This window comes from Pecten maximus, chromosome 10, assembly GCF_902652985.1.
Source record: "Pecten maximus chromosome 10, xPecMax1.1, whole genome shotgun sequence".
NCBI classification, from domain to species: Eukaryota; Metazoa; Mollusca; class Bivalvia; order Pectinida; family Pectinidae; genus Pecten; species Pecten maximus.
The window spans coordinates 17,888,735-17,906,414 of record NC_047024.1 but is presented as its reverse complement, the minus strand read 5'-3'; the positions used below and the strand labels follow the sequence as shown (position 1 = coordinate 17,906,414).

Sequence of the window (17,680 nt, the reverse complement as noted above, 5' to 3'; positions counted from 1 at the left end):
TGGAACAACCTTAAGGTGTAAGAATTCACCCAATAATCGAGATTGTTTTAAGTGACCAGGAGCTATGAGTAAATTCTTCCAATCTAGTTAAACAATAGACTGGGTTTTATATATTTAAAGGGATTCACTCTATATAGATAAAATTTTAAAGTGTCTTCGATGATGAAATACATGCATGTATATCATTTAGTGTTTTACGATTTTCCTGTTAATCAGTTAGGACAAATGAACTGTTTCTGAGGAGTCATTTCGCCTTGATTTTGGTGACCGCTTAAATCCATTTATTGTCTTATTTCGGTTTAAAGTAAGGTATTGGTGGCATTTTCTTTCCTTTTGGTGTCACATTAATTTCGAAGGAGTGTACATCAATTTTGAACGGGTATCTTAATTTTAACTTAGCTTAACTTTTGCTATATAAAAACATTTGATTGGCTGATTAATCATACTGTGCCATTTGACACGAGCAATAAACCATTGTTTACAGATGTACTTCATCTCCGTGTTATGTTAGTCTAAGATTTTTATTTTTGACGTTTTGGCGCTTCAATATATTACATTTTGTTATGTAGATATAATATGTACTCCATAGCGTTACAGTGTATTCTAAAGTGCAAACTGTAGTTTGATAAACGTCATGTATTAAACGGAAGACTTTTACATGACCGGTTATCTTGTTACTTACATAGTAATCTTAGCATAACTACATTTCCACTGCCAAGAAACTGTTTATATTATTAGTTGTGTTAGTGTTACATTTCGGGTTTATATTCCACAAAAACAAATGTATTGGTAAAGATTTTTTAGAAATTTTTTTTTTAAAAAAGCAAACAAAACAAAAAACAAAAACGTGTTAAAAAGGAAAAAATGCAAATCAATGCTACATTAAATTTGCTGTTTTCGAGGTAGTCAGCCTAAGTAACAACTTGTTCATTTCTATCTTGTGATAATTGACTCAGCTCAGTCACCTTGATAAAAAAAAAACATAAACACCACAAAGTATGGAAGGAATTTATTCCATCTAGAGACAATCCATCCCTAAGGACATTTAGACAGCCAATGACATTGATCATTTTCCCATTAAGATGTCGTCTTGACACTTCAAAATAACTATCCATGCGTAATGTAAATACATTCTTATATAGCACAGCTTTGAATTACGCGTATGACTGTCATAATTCCAAATGAGTGCATAAGTCTTTACACGCACCCAACTTAATGGACGTATATTGCTTGCCAATAATTCAGGTATAGAAACAACTTTACCTGTTTCTGATGTATACCTTGAAACAAACTCAATGACATGATGAACAAGTGTGGAATTATAGGATTTCTTTGGCATTTCCTTGTCTGTATTGTTGATTACCTCTTACCTTTCAACATAGCTCTTTATCTATCGTGTACATAATTTCATTCAGAGATGACAATTTTACATGTCATAATAGTCCTGTGAAACATCAATTGTACATGTACTTTATTTTGCCATACAATCCATGCCATATCAGAGTGCTGTGGTTTCATAGACGATTCTTTTTTGTGTTCATGCTGTAATTATCGGAAAACACAGAGAGAACCTTAGATTATAAAGTTATATTATCTGGACATGGGAAATAAAACTGCTAAGTGTATTATGATTTTTTTTAATCTGTTAGCTGTTCCAAAGATCGACGCTATACCTCCAGAAACGTGTGCATGCGTCCAAATACAACAAGCACACGGCTAGGTCTCAATACATCACACCATTCGTTCGGTTTTTAGAAGGTTCGGTTTTCGGAAGTTGCACTGTACTGTAATTCAGCTGTGAGCTTTTAAGTATCGAACATTAATGATTAGACACTTTTATACTATTACCAGTTATGACATCAAATATGTACACTATCAATAGAATCATGTATCCCTCTTTGGTGTGAGACAGGAAATCTCAACCCGAGGGGGAGGTGGGGGAGAAATTCTTAAGTTGTCAAAGCACGAGGCTTTCCGAGTGTTCGGCAGCTTAAGAATCTTACCCTCAGGTTTGTGATCCACCTGTCTCATCCCCATAGGCATGAAGGATTATTTTTTCTGTTACAATGTTACCCTTGTATGTATCTAATATTGCCGTTATATCAATGCAAGACAGTGTTGACGTAACGTGATTGAATTGTTGATGTGACGTCATTGTATTGTTGCCGCGACGTCATACTACTATTGAGAACGGGCAAAAGCACATGTAGCTTGTCTAAACCCTAGGGTGATAGGGTGAGATTAATAGAATCTTTCACCCCCTTGGGGTGAGACAGCGGAATCTCAACCCGAGGGGAAGATTCTAAAGTTGTCAAACACGAGGCTTGCCGAGTGTTTGGCAGCTTAATTATCTTATCCCGAAGGTTGAGATCCCCCTGTCTCACTTCCACGGGGGTGAATGATTTTTTCTTACCCTGTTTACCCTCTTATGTACCTAATATTGACGTTAAAGCAATGCAAGGAAATGTTGACGTGACGTGATTGAATTATCGACGTGACGTCATGGTATTGTTGACATGACGAAATACAATTGTTGAGAACGTGATAAGAGCACGTGTAGCTTATCTTTTCCCTGGGGTGAGATAAGAAAATCTCACCCTGGTAAAACTGCGGATAACCCTGTCCATGGTAAAAGAAAAGAAAATCTCACACTGGTAAAATTGGGGATTACCCTGTCCAGGATAAGAAACAAAGTATCATATCGCCGGCACAAAACATGACATTTGATGCTATATTCGTCATAACATCTTAGAGATCAACTTCACAGACATATCCAGCAGTGTAGGTACACGCTTCTGAATACCACTTGTACGCAACATCTGATGACATCACAGCACAGGTTTCTGATAGCGGGGAGTCGTCTGATGTATCGAACGCATTGTACACAACTAGTGTTGTATCCCTCCAGATCCATTGGACAGCAGTTGCGTTTAATGTTGCTCCTATGTAAAACCCAACGAAACTAGGACCTATAACAAACAGACAACAATATTCAAACTGGTGTCAACTGAAACCATCCAAAGGATTTTACAAATGTCACAGAAGATATAAGCACATTTGAATAAAAATTGAGAGATACAGTGGTAAAATATGGGACTCGTCTGAAACGTTTGGATTTGTCTACATATTGTTTATCAGTAGACTAGGATTCAATTCCCAATGTCATAGATTAAACTTTAAATGTATTCAATATTTATTTTGAGAGAACAACTACTCAAAATATATATCACGCGCGTCTTTTTTCACCGTACTTGCTTATATGAGAATATAGAGAATATACTTAGCCGGCAATTTGTTCTTTTAAAGAAAGACTCTATACTTTTCCTTGATATATATATATTGGAACGTAGATAAATTTAACATAACATATTAAGTATGCCTTCGTTAATGTTTATTTGGTTAAATAGGATATACAATGACTTCGTTTCGGTTTTTATTTCAATTGGAGTAATGCAATTATATACAAAATCTATCGTTCACTTCAGTAGTTTAACATTTTAAGAACTGTGTACATTTATGTGTGGTGTATCTTTGTGGATCTTACCGGCTGTAGAGGTGGTAACATGCTCGTATGTTGCATACATCCCGGATAAGTTCCCGCAAAACTTTCCGTCAGAACATATCTTATTACAACCTGCGTCGGCAATTTTTGCTGCATTAGCCTTGAGATCACCACAGTGACATTTTGTCTGTATCTAAGCAACGTAAAAAAAAGAGAGAAAAAGATACAAATCATTCTGTGGAAACAATTTACAAACAAAAATTGCATTATGTAAAGTTTCTATTTTTATTGGTAACTTCTCTATCATTTTCACTGTTTTTAGCATATACTCAAAATTAATGATCAAAGGAAACCCTTGAAAACGTGTACGTTCTTACTACCAAATCGATTCTTCTAATCGGAAGTGATACAATATGGTAATCCACACGAAAAAATAAAGCAATGATGTTTTCTATAACTTTCGTCCAAACGAGAGTCAAGTGTGACTAGCATTAATTGTTTACATTCTTATCGCGTCCGTATTCTTACTGTACTCATTTCAGTTCGAATTCCTATAACCCGAAACGGAACTTACAACTATAATAGATTTATATATAACGACACTGCAGTGCAAATTTCTATGTTTTACTGTAAACGTACGCATTTTAGTGGTTGTCTTATCCTAGCGTTTTTCGCGCTAAAAACATTCCACTACCACTATATTTTTTTCGCTAATTGCAGTTTCTGTTAATTGTTTTCTGTGGCAAGTTCTGTGGCTGTGCCAATAATTGCTAATCTATTTGAATTCAGTAATGGGACAAGATTTCAATATCCCGAAATAGATACGTCATTTTATATTGATATATATATGTACAGTACTTCATTTGCATTATTATCAAACGTACCTCAAGCATGGTATGCGTTCTACCCAATGGTTGACATACATCGAAACACTTCTGCACTGTCAGCGCCAGATCACCGGTAAACTGTGTGCTAAGGTTGTCAACCTCAGAAATCATGTAGCATCCTTGTAAAACTGGTTCCACAGTTGATATCTGGGCCGGGGCAGGATCTTTGGCTAGGAAAACACAATAAAATCGAGTTAACGTAGAGAAAAACAATATAATATTAATGATAGTAAAAATGCATGGTCCATATGTAAATATAATTCCTTTATATTGTTTCTTTGGTGGGAATTCCGATTTAATTTTTTTTCATCATTTAAACTGCTCTTAAAATAGTTCTATTTATATATTTATTCATTTATTTATTTATCCTTTTTTTTTTAAACATTCATACATTTTGTCGAAAGTCATATCGCTAACATCTTTTCTGAGCATTTTATCTTGGCATATTTGATTACTACTTATAAACAAAGTATTTGAGCGGTTATTATTACGATCAGTCTGTAGCAGTATATTGGTCCTCTCATATTTCAGTTGGTAAAGGTTTCCAAAGTACTAATAGTATTAGTATTCGATTTCCCACTAGGTACACATTACCGATACCAGGCCAACTTACCATTCTTAATGGCTTGATTTGTATTTGATATGAAATATATCCCGTTTTAGAGATTAATCATTTGTCTAAGGTTTCTAAGGATATGGGACAGATGCAAACATCACAATCTAAAGCCATGCAGCAACAGACGCCATTGACCCTAACGAAAACCGAAGGTATATTTTCATGAGAATCGCTGATATTTCTTAGCGTGGATTGTCATTATCGAATCAACAGTATTTGCTTACTTGATAGAAAGTTAAGGGTTCCGACCACCACATTTTGTTTCTGTGCATTGTCCAGAATGGCTAAAGCGGAACTTTTCGCTGCGCATGCGTTTTCTGCATGTGAGGAGGTGAGGAGGTCAGATTCTGCCCGATAACAAAATCCTGCGTCTCGTTGATGAACGAATCCATGGTAGACATCACATTTAGGATCTGCATGTGAATTGGGAAACAAAAGAGACTGATCAAAGTTACTGGGTTTCATCTTCCCGAGTCCTTCACTAGCAAATGTTAACTCTGGGTAGTTTTCGGAACTAAAAATCGAGGTTTTTAGTGTACGTATGTAAAATGGTTACTGAAAAGAAATATACTTCATAAACTTAAAATCGAAATAGTTTCCATCATACATGTATTTTAATCGAAAACACACAAAAAAGAACCCCAAAAAAAAACAAAAAAAGAAACATTCTGATCAACGTGTGTAAACGCTGTCAGTGACGCCAAAAGCATTTTCCTCAATCGTAGGTATTAGTAAACGTAGGAAAGACAAATTATTGTTCGTTTACGACATAGAAATATAAGATGCCTTCAATTCAGCATGTAGTATAGATGTATGATAACGTGGCTCATCATGTTATTCGTTACGACAGTGATCATTAGTTCGAATCCAGCTAACAGGGACACCGTCTTCTTGTCACAAATAAAGCGTGACATGTTTCCGAAACATATGATATTCAGTGTAACAAATTTCGATCGATATCCAAAGGTTTCTTTCCAATATTTGCTTCTCAAATAGATAGCACATGGTCTCAAGATAAGTATAAACACAAAGGCATTTTCATCAGGATCTCATTGCGGAAATTTCGCTATCACTAACACGGTTCTTAGTTTAAGAGCGAGAATTTTTGTGGACTTCATCTACTTATCTATATCTTATCTATTTACAAAATACAATTCCAGGTTACCAGGTATCATTGTTTGTCTCATTTCTGAACAGAATAAGTTTTGTGGTTTTTTTTGTGGTTTTTTTTGGGGGGGGGGGGGGGGGTTAGGTTTTTTTTTTAACGTCCTATTAACAGCCAGTGTCTTTTAGCAATAATTCAGATTTTTAAAACGTTGGCATTATTTTGATGCTTTGGTGTATCACTGTGATAAAGTAAGAAATATATATCCATAAAACGCATATATGTATATAATATTACCTTCTGTGCTATAATTTCTCTATCAGTATCAAAAAGAGATTGTCATAAAAAATCAGCGACAACGAGTCATCGTTGAATGTTAGTAGCCAGATATGACGTCGACTTCCCATTTACAATGTTTTCGCTGATGTAGGCAATAATGTTTATAGAGTCCTTTTATTGTTCCTGAAATGATATTGGTTTGCTATTTAATTTTTTCCTAAGAGAAGTTTATTTTAGATTGTCATATGCAACTCATTTCAAAATAGGAGAATGTTTTTGATTGTAGATAAAACTAGACCTATTTATTTTAAAATTATTGACTACCACGTCTATGTTCTCTCTTCTCTATAGAACATACCATAAGCAGATACTTATCTCACGTGTCAACTGGTTCGTCTTTGTTGATTAAATGTGTCATGTACATGTGTATGGTATGATTTGACTGCAAAACATCAAGGCCAACCATTATCAGGAACCGTTAAATCGAGGTAGAACAAGTTATTCAATATATCAAAGGTGTAAAACATATTGATATGTTTTGGTTGAAAGCGTTGTAATTAAATTTTCTCCCTGTGTTCAGTCATGCGTGTAATTATATTTGGAGATACACCAAAGAGTGAACAGCATCATCACAACATATCTATTCCCATCATATCCTGTATATTACTATCGATTGATTCTGACAGGATGACGTCACGTGGATATATATTTGTCTCTGTCACAACGAGAAGGTGAATGTAGTTTAGCCACTGCTGGAAATCAACAATGGACAATCACCTATTTTTTTTAGACCACTATTGTTTTTTGTTTTTTGTTTGTTTGCTTGTTTGCTTGTTTGTTGTTTGTTTGTTTGTTTGTTTTTTAAATTAAGATTTAATTGTTAAAGACCTGACGAGATAACAAAAAACCTTGTCAGAGATTATTTCACTGATGTTACTTTAATAGTATTGAGTTTACTTTTACTAATTTAATTTGAGCATATTTTAATGCTTCTTAAAATCTAGTAAAAGCATTGGGCACAAGAGATTACAAATTATAGAAGCCCTCTACTCCACAACTTAACGTGTCAACAATTAAAGACACAGATGTAAATAGAATGCAATAAAACGCATATGGAAATCAGGAACGTGAAAGAAGAAACATGTTGAAGTGCAGGAAAGTGGCAAGAATATCATAAAGCGATTTTATATATTGTATATTAATGTATACTATATATCTGCTATACATTGCTATACACTATTATATATTACAACATATTATATACACTACTCTGCATTAATATGCATTACTATACACTACTATGAATTACTTAACATTATTATCTATAATGCTAAATTACTATACATTTTTATACACTAGTTTACATTACTTTAATACATTACTATAAAGTACTTTATATTACTATACATTGCTGTACACTACTGTAAACTATTATATATTACAATACATTACAATACAATATATTACTATATAGTACTATACATTACTAGTATTCTCTTTATTGTTATTTATCCAATGTCCCGAATTACCGAATTGATCAGAACATCTTTGAATTTCTAAACGTTTGGTCCTCACCATCGGTACAGTTCTTACCTCCTACGGTTCTGTAATAGTGCCATCCTGGTTCCAAGACAAACGAGTCGGGGTTGTAGAAGACATTGTCATGAAGTCTACAGGCCTTCGACAAGGTATTGTAGAAAATACTCATACAGGCAACGTTCCTTAGACAGATATCCACACATAGCATAACAAGGCGGATGTTATTCCTCACCTCCATGAAATTTTGAGTACTGTACCCGCCCGCCAAATTCCCATCTTCATGCGCAAACATCTGAACAATGGTCGGCATCGTCACAAATTTCAACCTGAAAAAGAAAAACGTCAATGTTGGCAAATGAAATGTGAAGCCATCAAGGCATTCGGCACAGTCTTTGTTGTACAGAATCATACAATCACAGTCTTGGTGTCTTTGAAAGCTTTGTTAAAGCTTATTGATGGCACTTTTTCGTCATTCTTGAAGGATAAATGGTTACCTCTCTGTAAAAAATCAACTGTCACTGTCGTCAGTAGTATTGAACTCACGACCTTCTGATCCAAAGCCAGAGGGATTAATTACTACACTAGGGTATAATTAAACCATATTGGAAAATATGACATTTTAATGTAATAATATACACAAGAAATCTAAAAATGAAGAGCTTATGGCTTGTTCGGTATGTTTTCATTCATTATCCAGTCTGTAGCAAATGTGACATAAAGACCGTGTCTATGGATGATGTCTAACTTTGAAACGTCATCTCATGACAATGACAATGACAATATTTTATTCTCATAAACATATAAAGTTTAGAGAACGGCATACATACAGAATTGTACAGGACATATGATATAATACATGGATACATTTGTTAAGCAAGAGAATATATTTCAAATAGTGACACACTATGTCACTCATCCTGAAAAATCGTGTTGACAATTCACTCATCACTGGTATTAACCTTCAAAACTTAACAGCATGATACATATTAGATTTCAAAAGCATTACATTGTGCCCGTCAGGGTACAGAAACAGACGTTTAAGAAAACAATCCATGGACATAGGAATGAAAAGGACGATAAAGAAGAAATATCCCGTTCTGAATGACGTTCCTACGCTACATCGCACTATACTACACCAAATTAAACGGTAAAAGAAACATGTGGAATTTCAACCACCATTTCGCAGGAATGAGATATTAGGTTGTTGTAATTTTTTTTCAAAGAAAAAAAATCAGAAAATGATAAAATATTAAAAAAATGAAACAACATATTGGTAATATTCAACTATACAAAACTAAATTCCACAGTTAATGTGAAATGCAATAAAATAGCAGTTACAACACAAGAAACAAGTTTTAAGAATGCTTGAAGGAATTCTGTCGGTATTTGACAGGCATAATGATAATGGGAGACATTGTCATATATAAACTATGGAGAAATATGTTATTTTTTCATTTCATTCAGAATTCGTTCTAAAATATTCAACAATGTCACTTTTCATTCAGAACATGAAATGTTGCCGATTTGTTATGTTAAACTTATCCAATATTTGACAATAACTGGTTTAAAAGATATCTTTTGCTTTCCAGATCACAAATGTTCAAGGCGCTGCCTTTCCGATTATACATCTTAAATTCAATGTCTATCAAATAGACTACAAGTACAAATTTGAGAGAGAGAAAAAAAACAACAACAAACAAACCAAAACAAAACTTAACATTAATAGGTATGAGATTATAGGTTAGAAATTAAAATACTTAGTTATAAGACTTTTATATGTGTTTAACTTACCGGCATGAACTGGTCCTCGGATCAGTCTCAATACTTATGAACAAAAATCTTCCAGACTGACACTCCCGTACTCGGGTATGAAGACCAAGGTCGATATCGCTGCCAGTCAGCGCTCACCAGACTAATGGCAAGCACGCGCGATATTGATGGATATTTAAATATAAAAGCGAGCATCTCTTCTAAAGTAGGAATCAGCTGAGATTAATTGACTCCACGTATAAAATACAATTAGCTGACATCAAATCAATGTCCAGATTTTCACATGATTTTTTTGTAGTTATTATCGTGGGTAACAACAATGCATGCATTGTCTGTATTATCGAGGGAAAATAAAAACATGAACAACTTCTTTTAGGATTCTTATTTACCTTAAAGAATTAATATATTGTGTTAAACATATCAAAGCTTGAAAATTGCATTTTTTTCTGCGATTTCGAACTGAATTGTGCTAAGGGAGATAATATCCCAAAGTATTTCAGGCAGTAAAACAAAATTGAATTGTTCACTTGATGAGAATGAAATTGCAATACACACATTCAAAAATATCCCTGCATCGAGGCTCCTCAAATATTTTAAACCCCAAGCTCCCTTCTAGAAAGGAACCGGCCACATTTACGTTTAAATGCAAGTTTTGTAATAATTAGCTTTTAAAACGTGTATTATATATATAATCATTAATTACGTTCTAGTAACCGAGGAGGATTTCATGATTTGGTCAAAATGCAAGGTCGCAATAAATTATATTCTGTGACAACAGCATCGCTTAGGATCATGTTTTAGTGGTTGTCCTTGGATAAAATGATTACTACAAGTACCAAATAATGCATTTCATTTTATCACCAAGACACCAAACGAATATTGTGGCGAAAAAGTGAAGGTTTTTTTGCTCAACGATCCAGAAAAGCTCTGCTAGAAAATGTTTTTGAATACCCATGAAAAAGTGACAAATGAATTAAGAATGTCAATAATTTAATATGTCCATTAAGATGTACCAGGTTTCCTTGTTTTATTATCATCATTATCATTATATGTTTTTTACCCTTTTAGCGATTTGTGAATAGACTGTTCCATGGAGTACGCCAGGGATATGTTTCCCGGGCCCTTTTAAATGTTGAGTGTCCAAGGCCTAATTAATCAAGTTTCCGTCAGACATTCCATTTTTACCGGTGATAGGTCAAGTTAGATAAGCTGCTGTGACACGTGTTCCTGTTTCCATTTCTCTTAACTGTTCATTGTTGTAACAACTTTAAAGTGAAATAAAAGAAATTTTAAACTAGGTTCTAAATAAATTCTTCCAAAACGACATTATCTACTCCGATTGCTAATTTCGTCCACCATGCATGTTGTCTCATGAAAAGTCAAATGCTTTCTGAGAAACTTGTGTACATGCACAATATTTCACTTGATGTTGAGAGGAATAGAAATCTAGATTGTTTTCCGATTGGTATTTTAGAGCGTTTTTTCTTTCTTTCTTTTTTTTCCTTGCAATGCAACAATTAAAACTGTACCGGGGCATATAATTACTAAATTAGTTCATTGGAAGATGCGACCTTTACAACGCAGACAAGACTATTTTAGTCTACCTAGTCATATGAAATCAAATTTTCCCGCGCATTATTTGTTTTTTCTTGCAATTTAAATATTTGAATAAAACATGTGATCTGTTGACAAGTATCGTTTTATTTTATGACTAATACCGCTGCGTCATTAAAGTATCATTTCCCACGTGTCATATAACCTAAAATGTTACAATGATCACAGTCGGACGAGATCACGAGAAAACGTAAACATTATATTTCGGAATACCTCTGAAGCTATCTATTAAAAACGATAAACGCTACCGAGACAATCCTAACGCCAGTAATGGCAGTCAGCTGACGAGTGCATGTTCATGTCTATTAATACAAAACCGACACGTTGCTTACTGTCAAGAATGTTTGGTTATCTCTAATCTGCCATTATGTGGCTTAAGCCAGAAGAAATCCTGCTGGCAAATGCTCTCTGGTTTGTATTTTTGAAAACGAATGACATACATTTCCAAAGTATCACACCCCCTGTCGTCCCAGCCTTGTCCCTTTTGCTCTCGGAAGAACCTCTTACATTTCCTCAATATTACTGTGTATTCGCGATACGTATTTTAATAATAAAACATTTATGTATATTCTCATATAAATGAAACTGCTTTTATTTAAATTACATAACCAATTTGATCTATATTGTATTCAGTTGGTAAAACTAAAAAGTTATGGTCTGGCCAAACTGATAAATCGAAAGATAAACAGTTTACAAGGCCAGTGACCCTATCAGTTATCGAGATCTGTAAGGCTTGGCCTGACGTGTATATACATAAGACAGATATACACTACTTGTAGATATCTACCATCTTAGCCTCTCCAATTGAAATTCGATACAATCTTACAAGTTCATACTTCAAAGTATTCTGGCCTCAAGCTTAAGGTCCGGGTAAAAAATGCTAAAAATAGAATCAGACTTGTTTTCATTTTGATATTTACATTTCAGGGTGACTGAAAGAGCCAACCCTTTCTTCATCCTCCAGCGAAGGAAGGGGTACGGAGGAGGAGGGTTGACCGGTCTCCTTGTTGGTACTCTGGACACTGTCCTAGATAGCAAGGTATATTGTGTATAATTAAATGAACATGGATAAAATAATAAAACTGCAAACATTTTTCTTGGTGCCTGCAGCTACAAGCTGGCTGCTGGTTTTTATCATATTGAGATTGTTGGTATTGATTTTCTGAGTGAATATATGCTACGTACAAGCTAAGATATTTTGGAAGATTCAAGTTTTCATCGCTGTGGACAGCCACTTGCACTGTTGTTGAGCCTGAGGTTCTATCCAACCAGTTACATATTTTTTCTCTAATTTATATATGTAACCCTGGTATAAGAAATGCTAAGTTGCTAACTGCTTCTTTAACTGACTTGGTTAGAGATAATTTCTCTTTATTAGTTCTTCAATACAAAGTTAGCTATAGTCTAGCTAGTATTTAAAACCAGCATGGTGTCCTATAGGCTGAGGCTTTTAAAAGGACTATTGAAAATTATTGACAAATTTTATCACTAGTCTGGATAATATACCACTAAACAAAAGAGTTAATTCACCATGTAAATACACGTACACAGCAGTATAAGTCTTGATTGACACAGGTTTGCTGATTGGCAAGGTAAACTGACTGTCACATCAAAAATGGCAGATTACAGGAAATATTTAAGCTGGGAAATTTAAAGATAGCTAGTTTAAGCATTACATATTGTATGTATGAAGGTGTATTATCATATCTTCTATGACATTCTTATGAATATAATGTACATATTGTACATTTATCACATAATTGGCCTGCTATCAAATGAATTATCCCGTGTAATACTTTTTGTCACAAGTGCTAGTGTAATTATATCCTGAGCGTTTTTCATTTGCTGTACACTTGTACAAGTCTGAGACTGATTTTTGACGTTATAATGTGGACAATGACATGATGTCATCAATTGTGAATGACATTACAAAATGGCCGTCTTTTTTTACATCAGACCTGTCAAAATATAAGTTTTCTCAGATTAAAAGGTGGTACCAAATTAAAGCTTTTCCAAAGCTTGCAAAAAAACAAAAACAAAAAAAAAATCTATGTCTTGTTAACTTAAACCTTAAATGAAATAAAAACTCATTTAAGATACTAATATAATTGTATACATTTTGTATCCGCTTTAATTCACATTTCCTTGCTTTCTAATGATGATAATTGACATATTTTCAGACACCTCCATATAGAATACTTCACCAGCCCCATGGATCAGACGTCAGCTACAGTATGTTATCATAAGTGTTGGGAATAAATATGAATTTCATGATCGATCATCACCATTTCTTAATCGATCAATGATCGATTATTGATCGATCATGAACAGAAAGGGAAAAAATCTGCAAAAAACAGTAGCTAAAATAGGCAGAAATGTGGCTATGTTTTAGACATTTAGCTATTTTTTTAAATGTTGAATTAAGGCATATTTAATTCAATTTACCGGTGATATTGTTCTTTTATTGATTGTTGAAGCCTGCTGTAAATCTTGAACATTTCTATATTAAAGTCAAAACATCATTGATCATAAAAAATTATGATCGATTAGTCATAGTCAGAGGTAAAACGACTAATCATCAATTAAATTGATTATTGGAACAACACTAGTTATCATGACTGGTTTACTTAATATATATGTATTGTCATTATTTGAAAAAAACTTAAGATTCTAATTGCTTTGTTTTTATGCTCATTATCTGATAAAAGCACTTTAAATTAATTGATAACCACAAGAAGTCATCCTGAAAAGTTGAAATTCATTTGCATATATAATTGTTTTGAAATCTCTTTCATTGTCTACCTTATTTTTGTTACCTTTCAGCTGTGGCTGTGGCCAATAACAAAAAAGAAATTCATAAAGATTGGGAATGGCTAGAACAACATTTGATGGAAACTCTGGGTAATTATAAACAAATTAGTATAATTTGTAATCTTTTTCCTGTGAAAGCATTTGATGACTATATGACAGCTAGCTAGGTAATCATTTGCACAAAATACTCTGTAGATAAGTAAGCAATAATTAATAATTTCTTGAAAATGATTTGTGGCAGTTTTCAAAAAAATTTGTTACAAGATTATGTTTGGTAAATTATTAAAAACAAAGTCTTTTAACATATTACCAGGTACATGTTACTACTTATTCTTAAAAAGAAAATCTTTTGAGATCAATGACCTTTGATAATTTAATAAAGGAAAGTGGTTTTAAATTAGTTTATTATTTTATTAGTGTAAAAAAAAACAGTCATTACCCGAAGAATCTACAAAATAACATTTTGAATTTTTATACTTCAAAGAAATATTGATTGAAGATGTGATGTCATAATATATCATGATGATGTCATCAATATTTGTGACTATGAAAACGAAAAAAAAAAAGCAAACGCACTTCAAGTGATGAAGAGCAAATGATGAAAAACACTTGATAAAACTTCTACATTTTCTCTAGGTGCATTTGAGGCGAATGAGGATGCAACAGAATTCATCAGATGTAAAATTGAAAGTCTACTAGCCAATCAAGTCAAGGGAGAAGATGGTAAGTCTGCTAGCCAATCAAGTGAAGGGAAAAGATGGTAAGTCTGCTAGCCAATTAAGTCATGGGAGAAGATGGTAAGTCTGCTAGCCAATCAAGTCAAGGGAAAAGATGGAAAGTCTGCTAGCCAATCAAGTGAAGGGAAAAGATGGTAAGTCTGCTAGCCAATTAAGTCATGGGAGAAGATGGTAGGTCTGCTAGCCAATCAAGTCAAGGGAAAAGATGGTAAGTCTGCTAGCCAATTAAGTCATGGGAGAAGATGGTAAGTCTGCTAGCCAATCAAGTGAAGGGAAAAGATGGTAAGTCTGCTAGCCAATAAAGTGAAGAGAGAAGATGGTAAGTCTGCTAGCCAATCAAGTGAAGAGAGAAGATGGTAAGTCTGCTAGCCAATCAAGTGAAGAGAGAAGATGGTAAGTCTGCTAGCCAATCAAGTAAAGAGAGAAGATGGTAAGTCTGCTAGCCAATCAAGTCAAGGGAAAAGATGGTAAGTCTGCTAGCCAATTAAGTCATGGGAGAAGATGGTAAGTCTGCTAGCCAATCAAGTGAAGGGAAAAGATGGTAAGTCTGCTAGCCAATCAAGTGAAGAGAGAAGATGGTAAGTCTGCTAGCCAATCAAGTGAAGAGAGAAGATGGTAAGTCTGCTAGCCAATCAAGTGAAGAGAGAAGATGGTAAGTCTGCTAGCCAATCAAGTGAAGAGAGAAGGTGGTAAGTCTGCTAGCCAATCAAGTAAAGAGAGAAGATGGTAAGTCTGCTAGCCAATCAAGTGAAGGGAAAAGATGGTAAGTCTGCTAGCCAATCAAGTAAAGAGAGAAGATGGTAAGTCTGCTAGCCAATCAAGTCATGGGAAAAGATTGTAAAGAGAGTTGTCATGGAGTTTTCTTAGATTTCCAAAATTACAGTTACACGTAAATGTAAGGGTTTATATTAAATAGTATGTGAAAGCACAGGGAAAAACACCTTCTTGTCGAGTGCCCTAACAGGAATCCAACCCAGGTCTCAGGTATGATAATTATAAGCCACGGCTCTACCTCCTCAGCCAAAGAAGCATGCTCCGTCAGCTGACCGACAGAAACTGTATTTAACACTATGTACAAGCCACACCGACCCACTCCTTTTACAATTAATTAGGTTTTAATGAGATTGTTGACATGATTGATGTAAATTGTGGGATCAGTGTACTTGTTTATTGATACATTCCATCCTGTCTGATAGATGTGTGGAGAAGTGAATTTATCTCTTACTAAATGGTTATGCATGCTCAAAATGCTACATTATTGATAACTTGGTAGTTTATCAAAGTGGGATTGAATTTAGGAATTTCCTTTTCGTATTAGATTACAAGATTCTTTGTATCTTGTATTGATTGGAGATTGAAGAGAATGTTTGAGTATGATTTTTATGAAAAAAATGTCTTTTTTTGTAGATGATGAAACTAAAAGATATAAAACAGCGACCAGGAAGTTCATGAAGCTGTTTAACATGCCCAAGGAAGAGAAGCTAGTCAATTGTAAGTGACATGATACAAAAAATATCTGTTGGTATATATATATCCAAAAGAAATTAGTATCCAACATGGTATTCCAACACCCGTCTTAAAATTGGTGCAATTTAAGTTATTTTCTCTGCATATTTTGATTTCTCATGGCAGGGTTTGGTCCATCAATTAAACAAATTGACCAATCACTTACCAGCAAAATATAAATAAAACTGACCAATCTCTGAATCGATTCTGTGCTATCAAGAGGAGAAATAATACAAACATATTTATACTGCAGTCTCCCAAAACACAAATGCATGCATCTCACACGTACACAGGGTAGACAGTCTGTAAATGATCTTAGCTGTTGATACTAGGATGTTTAACAATACTTAACCAAACCTAATTGATAAACAAAAACCGACTGATCACCAAATTGATAAACAAAAACAGTCACCTAGGCTATCTGAAAAGCAGTTAAATAAGTTATATATCATGGGTTATTTACATATTGGTAAATAATGAAAGTTATATATCATGGGTTATTTACATATTGGTAAATAATGTAAGTTATATATCATGGGTTATTTACATATTGGTAAATAATGTAAGTTATATATCATGGGTTATTAACATATTGATAAATAATGTTTGATTCAAATCAAAACTTTCCCCATACCCATTTAAGGGTTTGTGTTGTTCAACTGTCTATCATGTATGTCATTCAGAGCCAAGAGTAATCCACTAAAGTGTATAATTATATACAATGTATTGCATTTTTGCTAGTGAAATATAGAAAATCAAACTAATAAAATTTATATTTTCAATGCAGCGATGAACAGTGAAAATATGAAATTTTGCAGTGAAAATATAAAATTTTGCAGTGAAAATAAAACTTTTGCAGGGAAAATATAAGTTTTTCGTTTTTGACCAATCAGAGCGAACCTTTGTATTCAACTCATTGAAACTTGCTGATTTTTCCAATCGAAGCGAATATAGATTAATTGGTTATTTTGCTGTATTTCTGAAATATTAAAGTTTAATATAACATATATTATATATATTTCACTCATATGACAGAAAATTTCGATATTCTGTTATACTCAGAAATATATGTTATATTAAATGGAAAACCATACAATATCCTCTATATATCAATACAATACGTATTAGCAACAATTATATTGGGATGTATTGTAGAAAGTCATTTTGTGATCACGCAGTTTAAACACCGATCGAGGATAACAATATCTGACAGTTTGTGATTATGTTGCTACTGTGTTTTATTTACACAATGTTCAACAGAACACCACTATTGATAATGACAGGGCTCAAAGAGGATATTTTTACCAGGTGGTC

At 33.8% G+C, this 17,680-nt stretch overlaps 1 protein-coding gene across 1 annotated transcript in view; it reads left to right on the top strand.

The window, feature by feature from the left end:
- The first annotated feature begins 11,568 nt into the window (after positions 1-11,568).
- Positions 11,569-17,680, top strand: part of LOC117335420 (TBC1 domain family member 9-like) — a 30,217-nt gene continuing 24,105 nt past the window's right edge. The window contains exons 1-6 of the mRNA XM_033895392.1: positions 11,569-11,723; positions 12,240-12,351; positions 13,493-13,544; positions 14,136-14,213; positions 14,760-14,846; positions 16,268-16,351. Coding sequence (XP_033751283.1) covers positions 11,680-11,723; positions 12,240-12,351; positions 13,493-13,544; positions 14,136-14,213; positions 14,760-14,846; positions 16,268-16,351 — 457 coding nt within the window. The 5' untranslated portion in view covers positions 11,569-11,679. The remainder of the gene's footprint in view (positions 11,724-12,239; positions 12,352-13,492; positions 13,545-14,135; positions 14,214-14,759; positions 14,847-16,267; positions 16,352-17,680) is intronic.